A 16,888-nucleotide genomic window follows, 5' to 3' on the forward strand; every position below is an offset into this window, starting at 1 on the left:
ATAGGCAATATTATAGGAGAGTTGTGTGACTATTTCAAGTGTAACAGATTTGTAGTGTTCAGTTGGGGAGTGCCTGTGACTAAATGATTAGTTTATTTATAAGCTAAAGCTCTTAAATCCAAACCGGCTGGGCAACAATGAATTTTTAAAGCGAGTATGCTTTAGAAATGTATTTCATGTGACTGTTGACATCCTTGCTTGTTTTCATCACAAATACTGTAGTGAAAAACTTGCTGCTGAGGAACTCTTGGAAATATTGAATCTGGAGGCTGTTACGGAGTATTCGTGACAGGCAGGTGTGGTATTTATAAATACAACCATTTGCTTTGGGAAATACGATTCTAGCTATAATCCAATATGTTTGTTTCAGTGTTATAGACAGCAGAGAGGCTGGAACGCCCTGTAAGGAGGAATCCAATTAGGTAATAAAAGTATACCATGTGATGTATGAACCCATCTGAAACAATTCGAATTTAAATACTCACAGCAACTGCTCATGGACTGCTGAAGAGTTATCCTTTATTCCACTCAACAAATCATTGTGAGTAACGAACATAGAACTTCTTTAATTTTGCTCATGAAGAAGAAAAGGGCTAAGTTGAACTGAATGCCTTATTAAATATAAGGAACTCATCTGAAACTTGTAAATGATGTTGTGTACTAGGCAATATTGCCTGCATCTATTCACAGTATTATGTGGAAGTATGTGTTAAACAGTATATAGTAATTGTAACTCTGAATTTAAATCTTTCTTGAATGAGAGGAAGTAGCATGACAGATTTGAATTCTTACCTGAGTTGGGGCAACTTCAAAAGTCTTGAAAGTTCTATAAACTCAGAATTTGACAATTGGAATGAAATGTCAATGACATAGGAAGCTGCTATGTACCCCTGCCAAAGAAATGCACTGGTGTCAAAGGAGAAACATCCAAGCCCAAAACACACCTGAAAATTTTCATATAAATTTGAAGACGACAACTTTTTAAGTTTCCATTTTGCTTTCCTTCCCTATGCTAGTACCTTTTGTGTGTTGCTTTGGAAAAAATTCATATTAGGATTGGTTAATGAGCTTCCTCAATGGATACATTTAGTTATGAGACATAAATAAGCTACAGGTAGCTGATGTAGTGCAGTTTTGCCAATGCCTTCTAATCTTGACAATAATACTTAACTGGACAGGGAGGACAACTGTCAAGGGATTCCTGCCAAACAACTACAGGTTGTAGTCTATTAAATACTTCCTGTATAAAAACCTTGAACATGCTTGGAGTTCATTTTCCTCTCAACTTCATGCTTTTATATCGAAAACTTGTGGGGAAAAAAGTACAAATCTCCATGAATTGAATTTCCAAAATCTTTGTTTAAATTTAGTTATGTGTAGCTAATGCTCTATCATGCTGGCTTTTTTTTTTTTTTTTTTTCCTCCCTCCCCTCTAGGAGTTACTTATGTCAAGGGAATGACAAAGAAAGCTGATATTGAAGATAGTGTCTCGGGAGATGTGAGATTTAAACCTGGCCCATACTGCAGGAACCTCACTACAGAATGGCAAGTCAGGGAGATTTGGTTTTTCAACAAAATCTTCTCTTCAGATAAATCTTTTAGAGGCAGACTGCAGTGTGAGCCTGGGATAAAGTAGTAGGAACCCTAAGATGGGCTCATGTCTTGGATGATCTTTAGGATCTGAAGACTATTCCCAATGCTGTTGAAGTTTAGCTGTTTCAGAGTATTGTTACTCTACTACCCTTGGTAAGGAGCTAGCTCTGCTGCTGCGTGTTTTCATACCTCTCAGTAAAAGTAAAGAATGTGGATTGAGGGCTGGACCAAGGCTGTGAGACTGTTACAGGGCTGCACGAGGGGGCACATAAAGGAATGTACACTGTATGAAGGCCACTAGTTCCTGCAATCTTGTTGGCACAAACTGAGGATGACCTGCTTTCTTCTACTGTTAATGAGGAGTGCGAGAAGGCCTATAATGAATGTTTTGGGGAAGAGAACACTGTTACTGAAAATGTTCAGAAATAGTTATTGAAATGCAGCCTGCTGTTGGTTACAGCTTTGCTGCACTACATGTTTGAATGTGTAGTCCTTCATATTCGTTGAGGTCTGGCTGAGACAAGAGGGAAGAAATTAGCACCATGTTTTATTGTAATGTYTTGTTAAAATACAACTATGAGCATGAGCACAGATCCTTTCCTTTGAGGAAAGGAGCATCTTGTGACTTCAGAGGAGAGATGCAGGAATGCTGAGTGTGTTCTTGGACCATCTCTCTAATATATTGCAAGATGATCTTTGGCTTACTTTTCCAACAGTCATGTCCTAAAATATTTGGTAACAGGGAAATTCTTTAAAAGACAACACGGCACCTCACAGCACCTTGCTGTGAGGAGGGCCACCACTGTTCCTTGAATATTTATGAACCAAGGATTATAAAAGTATATGAGGATGATGTTTTGTACCTTTATGACACATAAGTTTTTGTAGTCAGCTTTTAAAGATTTATACTGTACATTTAAAAACAACAAATTAAACTCTTTATAATCGTATCACATAAAATAACAATGAATATTCATATGATTTTTATCAATACTGATTTTGTAATAGCCACAATTAGAAAATACAGTTTATTGAACAACTTTAAATTCTGTGTACATATCTTCCTCAAAAGTTGTACATAAACAATGAAAGATTTTTACAATATATGCATGTAATATAYCACCACTAGACTAATATGCTTAGAGGTTTTTGTTGTTTTGTAACTATTCTAAGCCTTCTCAGCAGAATTGAGTTAAACACCTATGAAGATTTTAAATTCTGAAAAAAGTATTCAAGGCAAAAAAAAAAAAAGTAAAAATGACTTTTGTAGGTATTGCATGACATTTGCTGGATTAGTGTAGGCTTTTTTAAAGGAAATAAGATCAGAACAATTACAGCATGATTGAAAAGAAGGCTAATTTTTCAGAAAAGCAGACATCTGAAAAGCTTGAATAGCCATTTAAAAGGAAAACCACCAGTGAACAGAACTCTTGGCTTCAGTGGATTTTGGGTCAAGTCCTGGATAGGGAGAATGTTGGTTTAGTATTATGATACATTTCTTAATGACAAAAACAATGCTTGCTGTAAGTACCCAAATTTGGAACCAAGTTCTTAAAAGTACAAAAGGTGTCCCAAATTAAGACTCCCAGTAAGCCATAAAATATGAATATCACCCAGAAAACAAATTGTAGAATGCTTCTGTATTTGACACAGATTTATATACCTTAATTTTGCAGCATGAATGTTTGGGTTTGTCTTTCTCCTAGCTGATGATGTCATACATTCATCAGGAGGAGATTAATCTTGGCAGTCAGTGTCAGTCTTGTACTCTCACTACCCTTGATCCTTGATAGACTAGCTTGTGTCACAAAAGCTGTCTCACTTTTGAAGTTCAAATAGATCAGGAAATTCACAAATGCTGCAGTATATCCATTTCATTRTATCTATATATCCTGGACTACAAATTGTATCAAGATATTTTATAACATTGCTAATTAGAGCCATTTTCATTTACTGAAATTTTATAGAGCCAAAGGCACTACTTTTAGCCATTTTCAGAAAGTAGCTTCCCTGCAGGTTGCCCATTCTAACAGTGTTAATTCAACCACCACAAAACAATCCAGTTCAGCCTTCCATGTCTAGATTTTCTGCCCACAAAATGACTCTCCAAATTATTGCAGAAAGTAGTAGATATTAGGATGTGCCTGGAAGACCCTGTGAGGTGCAGAAGCATTTTTAAGATATATTATTTAGGTTGGCAARAGACCTTTTCACAGAGGAACAGAAATGCCATTGGTATTTTGTCATTATTAGCATTTGTCAAAATAAATATTGCTATTGATACCAACTTCAGAAATGACTGGTATTAATGTTACTAATTCCATTTTTAAAWGTCTTTTGGGTTAATTTAACTCTTTGCTAAATCATACCTCTGAAATCAGTGTGTTGCATGCTTTGCTATAACATAGCCTTTGAATCAAGGTCTTGCCACAGTCACATTAGTGTTAACCYTACTGACCGCTGTGGAGGTGAGATTATCTTGGCTTTCAATGATATAATTGAGAAGAAACTTTGATTCTCAAGTCTTATTGGTAGTTTGGCAACTTTCCCTGATTAGAGCAATGACTTTTTTCCAGTAGCAGAAACTTGTCTGTGGCTGAACATGCAGTTTTGATTTCAGCAGAGCAAGATGAAGAGGCTGCTGATTTTCCTGTAGCTCTAAAATGGTCGTTACTGTCTTTCACAATCTTCCTAAATAACACATGTGTAATAGCACCTTAATCCAAGGCTGTTAAAGTGTTATGGCTGAACCTTTTACATTTTCCAGCTGCTAACACCATGTATGTCAGACTAGACAGTTTGACTGAACTGATTTAGGAAACTGTGTGCATAGCAATGCCTGACAAGTCTTCAGATGCAGACAGAGTGGTATTTGAGTGCGTATAGCTAGGAAGAAATTTGGAAAAATTGCCTGACTATTTTTTTTTGGTGGAGGTATTTCATGCTGAAACGTGTGACTATTATCTGCAGAGAAAAGGGTTCATTGCTGCAGTGTTTTTTTTATTATAGGCACATACCTGGTTTAAAAGCTTTTAGGGAATTTCTGACCTTTCTAGTCAATCAGTAAGCTCCTCTTAGGGTCATGGACTTCAGCTTGTTGGTTTGCTTGGGGATAGGGACAAATTGTAGAACAACTAAATAGATCTGAGACTTATCAGGTCTTCATTTTTAAAACAAATCTTATGTAACTTCAGTATTGTAGAATTAATAAACACATAATAGAAAACCTAGTGCACTTGAACTTTAAGTAAAACTTACTGAAATGTGACAGGATGTAAAACATAAATGCCACAGGTCAGATAAAGGTCAGCTGAGACAATGTTTTTATGCTATTGACTTCCTTAAAATAATTCCTACAAACCTTACTATGTACAAGATACAACTTTGCTTTCAGACTGATGCATACAGATGTCTTGAAGTTTTTCTTTTTCTCCAAAGCACAAAAGTGAAGCCAAGAAGGTTCATGGTATTTGTAGCTAGGATTCATCAACAGAATTACGTTTGCTTTCCTGTTACATGGATATTTAGTTCCAAGGAGAATAGCATTGTCTTTCCTGCCTAGTGCTGCCCTTCTAGCAGCTCTCACCAAGCAGTGCTTAGGAATAATCATCTGTTGATATGTATGGTGAACCGATGAAACTTGAGGTTGTAGAGGTGGTCTTGGAATTCTTGCGTGAACAGCCGTTGAAGCTCACATCCCTTGCAGTTGCTTTTTTCTTACGATTGGCCTGGGAATTAACTCCATCGTTAGTGTCAAACACTACAGTCATACTGGACTCCATTCTGGACACAGCGTATAGGCTGCTTTGCTGGGTGGGATGTAACCTGGTTGCTTTGAGCTCCAGCTCGTCGTAGTTGGACACCTCAATGAAGGGGCACCAGCGGAAGGCTCGCTTGAAGCCARCTCGAAACCTGAGAAGAAAGGTGCTTGGTAAGAGCTTATGCTTAACAGAGCCAGCCACAGACCTTCATTCGAAGACATGACTTTTGGGGAGGATGCGTAATACTGTGCTGACAGGATGCAGCTACTTTACTACTCCCTTGGCCCCTAGTGCTGTTTGTAGGTAAATCAGTTGGAGTAAAGTTTGAGTAAAGTCTGAGCAGGCAAAAAATGAATACTGGATAATAGTTCATTTCTGTTAGTTCATTTTCCATATGCTTTCTGTGCATTGTAGCATTGACATTTTCCAGTTACTCAATTTCCCTTCCTTTGCCCATACTTATAAATCAAGGCCAGATTTCATAGCATTGCCTCAACAGGAATTGTTTTGATTTGCTCTGCGATGAAATCTGCATCTATATTTTCATAATCTCTCAGCTGAAACTTCACAAAAACCTTTTGTCTGACATAGTAGGGATACTGGAATCTGGGATGCTATATTTTCCTCTATAGCAGAGAGACTTAAATTAAAAATTATGCCAAAAGATGTAATAAGTAATAGCCACATGAATTACTTGGCAAATCATTTGTAATAAATGAAACAGTCCCAGAAAAAATATAAATATATAAAATAAAGACTATCTAATGGAAATAGAGCTTTACTAAAGGAAGCTATAAAGAAGTATCTTTAGACTTTTATTATTTTTCATGCTACCTTCTGTCCTCCTCATTTTGGGCTTGGTTTTCCTTCCTCTTGAAATAATGCTCTTTCTAGATACTTAAATAATATATCCTAACTAGTATGGAGATGAGACTCGTGTGGATATTACAACCTTGTCTAATGCCAGATCCATCATAGGTGACAACACTGCATGAACTGACCAGAAAAAATTCCCACCAACAGACTGTACTGCATGGAATTAATGCAGTTTTAGGAACTCAACATTGAGTTCATTCTGTAATCCAGAACTAGACTCAAACTACCAAGTATCTGTGAGATACTTGAACTCAACAAGGGCCTTTGAAATTCACAGCATAATGGTTTTATGCCTGACTTTTCAGGCCTTACCATCACAGTCCTGTAATTTAGTATTGAGTAACAAGACTTTAAACACCCATTTTATTAGCCTGTTACAGACCTCAGAGTTTACTAGAAAACTTATGTTGGGGTATGAAATACATAGTAAATCACATTTTATAATATAGCCTTCCAGCACTGCAAAATATGTTTGTGACTACAATTAGTGAACATATAAATTGCGGAGTATTGCATTAGTAACAGTCTTTATTTTTGGCATATATTTAACAATTAATAATCTATTTTGGAAGTCCAAGAGTAGGAAACCGCTTGCGAGTTTTTAAATTTTGTATGTGGAACCAGGATGGGCTGGTTTCTGAATGCAGAATTTTGTTCTGAAATTCTAAGCAAACGGAAGTATTTACTGAAAGTGTGCATTTGGTTCTTTAAGTTTATACTTAAAGCTAGTTCCATAGGAAGATTTTTTTTTTTCTAGCTTCCCACTGACTGAAGTCTAAAGCAGAGAGTCATCATCTTTTATCGTACTTAAACCATTTATATTCTTGTTAAGTCATATATACCAACTGTTTCATAACTAGTTCTTACCTCTTATTAAGACAGCAGTAGATAATGGGATTGTACATTGTAGAGCTCATGGCAAGCCAAAAGCTGGCCAAATAGATTTGCTGAATGTATTTCCACCGATTTAATTGTTGATAGATCCCAGTAACTATGAAGTAAATGTGGTATGGCAGCCAGCAGATGGCAAATGTCAGCACAACCACAATCATCATTTTTACCACCTGAAAGAAGGAAGTAATGATGCCATTTCATAATACACATTGTCCTTTTTTTATTCCTAGCACCATTTCAGTATCAATTCATCATTTTGTYGCATGGTTTCATTATTGAAGTTAGTCAAAGCAAAGATGAGCATGCTTTTATATCATTTTCCTTTTAATCTGACTTTCCTACATTTCTTTTTGTCTTTTAAATTTAAAATGTTTTGCTGGACATCCTCCTTTTCCTAAACAAAATTATTAGATGTGATTCGAGTAAAGAGTAGGTAGTAGGGAATGAGCAACTGCATCATCCTCTTTAATTTTAGAGGTTACCAATTTCACTGGCAGGTGACTGTTGTTCTCTGTAGTCATTGTAGCATGTATTATCTTCCTTAGTTTCTGTAAAATGCAAATAAAGAGGAGCTTTGTTTKGCATTTGAGGGGAAAAAATATGAAAATCATGGAAGCTTTTCACTACTGTTTTTTCTTCTTCAGATGTATCAGCTACTAGCCCAGCTACCATTTTCAAAGCAATACGTCACAAATTAACACAAAAGGTTTTATTCTGTGTAGGTTAAATGAAACCAAACATGATAGATCTGTACTGGGAAGGTCTCTTGTTCACTTGTACTATGAGTATCTACATGTCTTAAGTTGATATTTTTTTCAAAACTTCAGTTAGCCTAATTCATTCAGTTTACATAGATATGTTTATCTAATGATACAGCCTTTAACTCATATAACGTTTTGTTGCAAGCATAGCAATTTTTCATTTGGTATCTGGCACTGATTTAGAAGTCTTTCTGCTGGCTGGAGAGTGCTGTACAAAATTTTAGGAGATGAGAATGCTCATTATCACTGATCTGTATATTAATCATCACTTAATATAAAAACTATATTTGTCTACACATATAACAACATCTTTGTTACATTGATTTGTCTGAAGCACTTTTCATCAGTTAACTATAAAACATTTCAGAAGAAAGAACAGTATTATAAGGGAGGGCAGCACATCAAAATGTAACATCACTCCCATGCTGTGAGTGTGTATTTGTATGCCTATATCTAGGTGTGTATAGATTAATATTGGACTATATGTGAGGGTACAGACATCAATGTGTTTTTTTGAGGGAGGAAGAGGTGATGACTTTATGTGAATAGACATTTCTGAACTAACTTACACATCTGAAATAATACCATAAAAATACATTCTCTTTAGCAAGGCTAGCAAAATTGTTGACAATTTCCTCAAGTAGAGACCAGCATGCACACAGTACAAGACAGCACTTTACAGCTTATGCTATGGTTCTTGTCCATTCCCTTGCTCTTTCCAAATCGTGTTAAATTTCTTCTGTAGTTGGTGATCAATAGCTGTGAACAGGAACTACCTTCAAGGTCTATACACCCAGGATACTTTAATTTGACCTTGTGTAAATCCTGATGAATGAATATAAATGCCAGTAGAGAGTAAAGCTCAATCAKGACATGGGGAAAATAAATGAAACAGACTTTGCCCCCAAACCTGGTTGTCTCTTCCCTCTGCATGGTGGCATTCTGTAGTGACACTGTGCATGTTCAGCTGCAGAGGATAAGAGAGCCTGAATAGGTTTTATTTTGTTTGGCATACTTAGACCTGTGACACTGACAATAACAAAGTTCTTTTATTTTCTAAGATGCCTATTCTGTTTTTTTGAGATTTTTCAATTTTTCAATTGCTTTTTCCTCTGTTGCATAGAATTCATTAATAAGAGTTTGCTGTTGTGCATTCAGAAACATTTCTAAGGCAAGCAAACCAGAAAATACTGAATTCAGTTATACTTAGCTCTAGTTCTGYTCCTGCCACCATTTTGCCACGGAGGGCTTTTCAAAATCTGTGACTGCAGTGGGCATCACCAACCTGCGTCTAAATTCTGCTGGCATTCTGTCCAAGCTCCCCTAGCATACTGTGAGCAGTGTGGCTGGAGGAACRGGGTGTTATTCTGTTCTGAGACTTCTATATTTTGTTAAAATGAATTGTACTGAGCCCTTTGACAGTTGCACAACCTTTAGAGAAGCCTTGAGGCTGGCTTTGGAATATGATGGAAAAATCAAAGCATTTTGTATTTTGATTTCAGCAGCATTTCCTGCTGACATTGATCCTGCAGACTTCTGCCTATGCCTAACAAAAAATATATCTGTTGAAGTAGCTTTATTTATTTATTTTATGTGCTTTATAGTCTTGATGGTCCCTTTAAGTCCTTTCTGTCCTGAATAAGCAGCATTCTTTCATAAATAACAAAGCACATGTAGTTTTATTGGAATTAATTTGTGAGTTTGCTTGTATTGTAAAACATTTGATGCTGTAAAAGGGAAAGAGGATAAAAGATTTGCTGCTCTCTGTAAACAGAATAGTTTTTTTTCCTTCCTGTTCTTATTGTGCATGAAAAATAGCTTAAAAATTAGTCTGATTTAGATATAGCATAGAGAACAGCTCTTTCAATATTAGGAGTAAAAGGCACACTTTCCAGAGAATTAATTGATGCCAAGAGACTATAGCAATATTTAGAAATACTCTCAATATATTGGTTTGCCATCAGTATCTAAGACTTAGGCCAAGCTATCATTTAATTTTCAAACTGCTTGGCAGCTCTTCATTGTCTTTCAACGGCATCTTTGATATTGCTACTTCTACAAGGTCAGGGATTTTGCTTCTGGCTTTATATATGCACCAGTTTCACAGTCAACAACTTCATTAATTTCAGAGTTTTTACTCCTGGGTTATGGAGATGTAAATGAGAAACAGAGCAAAGACTTTAAAAAACCATACTCCGTAAGAACTTCTTAGTTTACGCATTCATGGATATTGTTTATCCATGAGCACAGCTCAAACATGAATATTAAATGCAATTCAGAAATAATCTCTGGGAGCTCAATGTGTTCTCTTTCTGCTTTGTGCTCTTGGAGAAGAAACAAACTGCTAAAGTAACCTTGCACAAAGTATTTCCCTCAGCATGGTAGCATGCAGTCAGTAGATCCACTTCCTAACCCTGGGGACAAATATGAACATGCTTGCAGACTAAGCACCAGAGAGAATGGAACGCCATTATGTCTCTTTCCCCCGACACTTGCCTGGAATAAATCACAGTCTGTCTTTTGCAAGAACATTAGGATTTCAAGGTAACTCTACCAGCATTAGTACAGAGATTGGACTGTTTGCTGAGATACCAAATACTGTGGTTTCTCATATCATTTTTGCAAGCTCAGGGATCGTCTGTACTCCTTTAGCCTGTAGCAAGGATATGTTCCTAATAAGTGAAATAGATGCAGATTTTGAAGGAGAAAGAATCAGAAAGCTTTAAAGTGCAGGATTTCTTTCAATTAGGTAGGACACATGCCAGTTTCAGTGCTCCACAAAATATTCTTTTGCTCTGACTTTCACTTTTCATCCATTTTTTTTCTCAGTTATGTTTAAAAAAAAAAAAAAAAAAAAAAAGCAACTACTTTTCTATTCAATTTTGTCCCTTCATATGAACAGAATTCATGATCACTTATTTTGTTATTTAAGTAATAAAGTTGAAAAAAAAGATTCTTATATGAAGTATTTCAGCATCAGATTACTGTCTTACAAATGCTGAAATATTGTTTTTTCCCCTCCAAATCGAAGCAGTTCTGACTTTTTACTTGAACAGACTTGACTACTGCCATTTTAAAATTATACTATTCTGATGTTGCATGGCTGTCTGTACCTTTCCTGGAAATAACTTTTCAGAATTTTGCTGAATGAGTTTGCTGATGATTGATTCTCTGAGGCATAGTATTGGAGGCCTATATGTCTAGCGCACAGATACTACAGAGCAGGGAGAGCGGTACATAAGACAGTGCAAGTCCTTTCTGTCTGTTTTTGTTTTTGGGGGGTTAAATTCCGAAATGGAGTATGGCTGTAACAGTGAGCTTGACGATAAGATTCTCTCAGCAAATACAGAATTATCCCTAGGAGTAAATCTTCTCATCTTTTTGTCATGCTTTTTGTCCTGAGTAGAGATGATTTTACAAGGATCTCATTGGCAGGTGTGTGTGGGAGAAAGTAGCCACCAGTTTTACATTACTTTATACGGTAAGTGTCTTGATTTCTCGTAAGAGACTGTTAAATATAAGAAAATACACTAACATCTGCTGTTGAGATGATTACTGTAATCTGGACTACAAGCAAAGGTTGGTAGCCTTGGAGTATTGCCTTGCCCTTCAGTGTAGGGGAGCACAAGGAGTTCACGTTCTTGAGAAAATGACCCAGAGTGGCTGTTGAGAGACAGACATTAGTGAATATGTACTCACCTGAGAACTAGTGCTAAAAAAGTGAAAAAGCTGAGCTAGTGCTTTTGCACTTAAAAGTTATGTCATCACTTATTTTACAATAGTCTCCTTGTGTAGATATGCCCTAGAACAATTAATGGTGTACACTATGCTACTTTTGCATGCTTTTCAATCCGAGAGAAGAAACTAAAAACAGTAATGTTCACTCAGTCCTATTTTAATTTAAATTGAGKTAAGAGTAAATTATTATGCTCGTGCTATCTGAGGTTTATATTTGGCATTGGATGTACTCGATTTGTTTTTGTTGTTTCATAAATGACTATATGAAGTTATTCATTTATTAGGAAAAAACCATAATTTTTACTCCTTTTAATCCGATGTATTTCTATTCTTAAAAATATGAGGTGCTGTTAAACTGACCTAGCTGGCCTTGGACTGCTACCAGACTAATACTTCACATGAGGTTTCTACCACATGTGATGTGAGATACAGAACTACAGAGGAGAAACATCAGGGAAGTTTTAAGTGTGTATTCCAGAACTTACTCACTGACCATGCAGAATAAGTCTGTTACCTCTGCTACTGATCCAGAGTTGTTGCCAACTGTATTATAAGAAGAGAGGTGATAGCCTTGGGATATTTCTCCTTCAAAAAAGAAATGCAATTGCCCAAGCTCATACAGTTGTAATCAGAAACCTTGTATCAGTCTGTCAGTAGGTACTTACTGTGCAAGATTTATGCATGGCATAAAGCCAGTTTTACAGTTTGGTGTTCTTTTACACTGTTGTGGTTGCTACTTCAGGCATAGGTGATGAGTGTGGAGTGATACATTCCTCATTCATAGCTGAATTTTTAGGAAAAGTTGAAAGACAACGAGCAGAAGCTTGTGCTGCTGCTGAGTGTGTTGTAACCTTTGATAGATAGAGTGGAGTATGGCATCTTTCAGAATCATCAGTGTATTTCATTATGTATGAGTTTTTAAATGCAATTTGGAAAAGGATCAGGAGATTCGACTTTATTTTTACCACAACAAGGTARCAATTATGGGTGAATTCTTAAATGAATTGCCAAAAGGCCTGTAAAACCCCAGGAACAGAAGAAAGCCTGGTTAATTGTCTGAGTTTCTGTAAAGGAGAAAGGATGAATCCTATCTTTTTGAAGTTTTAAGCCTATAAAGTAGCTCTGTAAAAAATATTTTGATTATGGATAGTTAATTTTGGTTTCTTTTAACATATAATTGAAATAATTTCTCCGTATCTTATGTCTCAGTCTTCTCTGGGGAAGCTGAGCATGTGAAGAGTGAGACTTTAAAACCAGAATTACAACACACAACGTTAAGAATACTTGTTCCCTTGTTCTTTATGTTTCCAATGGGTATTCATATACTGGATAATGGAAAAGATTTAATAGTTCTTTTCTCCACAGTTTCAAAGAATTTTTTTTTTTCAGAATATTGACCATGCTGCCTAGCACTGCTGGAACAAAAAAAACCAAAAAAAACAAAACACACACACACACACACACACACACACACACACACACACACAGAAAAAGTGGAGGGGAAGGGAAGAAGGAATATTTTGTCAGTATATGAATTGTGCAAGAACTTCAGAATTTAATTAATAGTAAATAAAAAAGCCCACATCAGGTTTTACTCAATAATCTATTTGTGTTCTTTTTAAGATTTTTAATACCTAAGGGAATATATTATTGATCAGAATAATAAGAGATATGTTCTCCTGCTAATACTTTCACCAGACAGTTGTTATTCATGTGATATTCTGGCCTTATATACCTTTAGGAGCTTTTTGTAAGCATACATCAAAATAAAGACAAAGATCCCTATTCTGTAAGCCTTTACTTGTGATAGCAGTTACTCACAACTAGCAATTTTTACCTCTGTGTTAATAGCAATCCAGTAAGTCTGAGGGGTATCAGTCTCAATGGGTATGGGGCAGTTGTTCTGAACATATTAGTAGAACACACATTCTCATGTGCTTCGTATGTTCATGTGTTTACTACATGAACAATGCTGGAGCACCCAAACAGAGCTATAGAGACGAACAACAGACAATTACCATCAGTTCTTCACAGAAAACATACTACCTCCCCTTCTACAGTGTTATAAAACTTGTTTTAGGCATGTGTAACAGTTTGTGAAATTAGATTCTGGCTTTATCAGGCCTTGTTTGTATTTAACATGTTAACAAATGTATTTCACTTTTGCCAGTTAGGGTTATGGTAGTAAGAGTTCCTGGAAGCAGAATCAGAGACATTGTTGCTAGTTTTCACAGGTAACCTTTAACTACTGCGTTTCACTAATGAGCAAGATTTGGGGAAGACTTTTTGCTGGAAAGATAATAGAAATGAGAAAAAAAAATATTAGTATTTAACAGCAATCTCCCTTCCATCCAGGAAATGTTCTTTAGGTGTCAGTTTTGAGACTAATCTCATTTAATATATTTATTGAGGAGCTAGGGATGAAAGAATAAGAGTATGCCAAATACTTTTGGTAAGAATACACCATTGTGCAGCATTGCTGATACAGAAGTATAACAGAAGAAGAACTTGGATGTTTTCAAAACTTCAGGAGCAGAAATGCAACTTCAAAAATCAAAGCACTAATGATACATTTAGTGTAGTGTCTGTAGTGGTTGTGTCTGAGTTGGGGCATGGTAATCACAGATACCACAGACAAATAGAAACTGGTGCTGTGCTAGTTTGGGGGATTGCTTGACACTGTTCTGTAATTAGGATCATACTCAGAAAAATTGTGGGATTTGCTGATTTGGGGACTAATAAATTTTTCTGGCGTGAGGTGTGGAGTTACCTGTTGTGAACATATGAGGAAGAGAGCAATATACATGCATTGATTCCTTACAGCATGACCAAAGAAATGTGATGAAATGTTAGGATGTTCCAGATGAGGCATTTTCAGTGGAGAGAGGAAAGTGTTAATATGCAAGAGCATGGTGAGACTTCATCTCTGGCATTCCTTGTGTGGTTTTGATCACTCATTGTGTATAGATATTCTTATATAAAAGAACACTTGCTTGTTTCATTTGTGTGATGAATGTAAATGAAGGTCAAGAGAGGATATAACTTTAATTCAAACACCTGCAGCAGCAGCACCAACATGGGATAATAGTTAGTTAAACTAATAGAAAATATTGGCATAAGTAAAGCTGTTCATAAGTAAATTTAGCCTGGAAACTGGAACTCTGGGAATAGTGAGATTTTGGAACACTTTAAATTGGAAGTAATGGGCCAGAAGGCAAACTGATTTTAGGATGGAGCTTTTGATATCAGAAGAATTCTGGATTGCCTGTGATGATGGGCATTAGGCCCTGAGGCTACTTTGAGTCCTATATTCATTTAACTTTTTAATGTTGATAGATAAAAATTGACATCCAAGGAATAAGAGAAGAAAGATCTAGACAGGGTTCAACATCTGGTGCCTTGTAAGCTAGGGATGAGTTTGCTTTTGGAGGGGTGATAAAAGCAGCTGCTGGTCTAGTCCCATTTCTCCTCAGATTTGATTCAATACAGCTTTTCAAAAGGGTTTTCAATAGCTTTAATTACGTGATGGCTATAAAGGATGCAGTTGCACTTCACTGAAGTATTTCACTTTTCCTAGGCTTGTATGTCGTCTTCTCTCAGCCAAAATTCAGAAACACTTACAGATACATTTTTATATGAATAAGACTGACAGTTATCAAAGCAGACCAAGAAGAAAAAAGCAGTTCAACCTCAGAGAATTCAGTTACTATAAATACCTCTCTGATGTGTTTGCTTGACAGTGGTTACTAGTACTGCATTTAGTGTGAATGATGTAGCATGGTCAGTTTGAAGACCCTGTCTTACTTCTGTCATCTATCTCACTCACTTTTTGACTGCTTTATGATAGCTGAGGTGCATATGAAGCTTTGAAAACACCATTGTAGAGGAATGGTGTTGTTGACTTACCCAGTGGCTTTACTTCCTCATGCTTGGTGCTAATTTCACATTTCATAAAACCCAAATTAATTTTCATTAAGTGCAGAACCATCTGGAATGGTCCATCTATCCTTTTTAACCCATATAGAGGAAAGAGGTTATTGGGGCTTAATGATCTAATTAATCTTGATGTTGATTTTGATGGTAGCAACGTATGCTTGCATGACCTGTTGTAAAGGCCTTATGCCCTCAGATATGGCCCATGTTAGCACATCTGAACAAGCACTCTTGTCTGGTTGATGTTATTAGTAAAATTGGCCTACCTTGGTAATTTCTAGTCTTGCTGCAAATGTTTTTAGTTCTTGAGCATACTTATTTATAATAATAAACACATTTAATACACATTTAATTTATCAATTTGGCTTTACATTTTGACTTAGAAGGTGCAAAGTGCTGAAAATAAAATTTTTACTGCTAGAGGAATAATAATGTCTCACTAACTACCAGCATTAACCCTTAGACTTTCTTCTTTTCTGAACTCCATCAAGAATAGTACAGTGTAAATTGACGATAACATGTTATTTTTCTCTGATGCAGGAAAGAGGTTTTTTTTTTTTTTTTATGGTGAATTCTAATGAGGAAATGAAACATTAATTTTAGAAATAGTATTTTAGGAGTTAATGATCCTCAAATGGCATCTGAGTCAATAAGAAGAATAACATAACATATGTGACAGTTGCATGTAGTGATATACTAGCATCACACATGTACTTCTATGATTTATTTCCCTAGGGGAACAGATCACCAGTCTCAATATATTTACACAAGCTAAATATCTGTTAAATGGCTGTGGTCTAAGTCTCTCAGAGAAAGCCTGCCATTTAAATCAGGCCATACAGCAGTTCTAAAAACAGACACAGTAAGTGGGTGGAGAGAAAATGCCCCCTGTAATAAAAAATAAAGGAAGCACAGTGGAAAATGTTTTAAGATACCACTGATTACATTTAGTTCTCATTGTGAAATAGGATGTGATAATTCAGTAACAGATAAAAAGTCTAAACTACTACAAAGGAATAGAAACAGATGATAACTGGAGTTCATGCAGATTGTAGGGAGGGCCAGGTCACTTCTAATGAAGAAATCTAAGACATGCAGTACATGCATGTCTTGTGTATCTGTCATTTAGAGAGCTGTTAAATGGGAAAAATCATAACTGAACTTGAAACTAGGCAATCTTTACCAGATTTCAGGTTCAGGATGCTTGGTTTAGATTTGCTCTTTAGATGCAAATGCTGAAAATGCTCCCAAAAATTCCTTCTTCCTGGATTTTTTTTCTTTAAGAAAAATGTGCACATGTGAAAGACAACCACATAACGTTTAGAACTTGCC

General features: G+C 36.1%; 1 protein-coding gene across 1 annotated transcript in view; it reads right to left on the bottom strand.

Moving 5' to 3' along the window:
* Positions 1-5,189: 5,189 nt before the first annotated feature.
* Positions 5,190-16,888, bottom strand: part of TACR3 (tachykinin receptor 3) — a 32,537-nt gene continuing 20,838 nt past the window's right edge. Inside the window, exons 4-5 of the mRNA XM_085325600.1 lie at positions 7,098-7,294; positions 5,190-5,505 (exon numbers count right to left, since the gene is read on the bottom strand). Coding sequence (XP_085181726.1) covers positions 5,190-5,505; positions 7,098-7,294 — 513 coding nt within the window. The remainder of the gene's footprint in view (positions 5,506-7,097; positions 7,295-16,888) is intronic.

Source organism: Rhea americana, unplaced genomic scaffold, assembly GCF_003343005.1.
Source record: "Rhea americana isolate MKP2758 unplaced genomic scaffold, rheAme1 scaffold_99, whole genome shotgun sequence".
Taxonomy (NCBI): Eukaryota; Metazoa; Chordata; class Aves; order Rheiformes; family Rheidae; genus Rhea; species Rhea americana.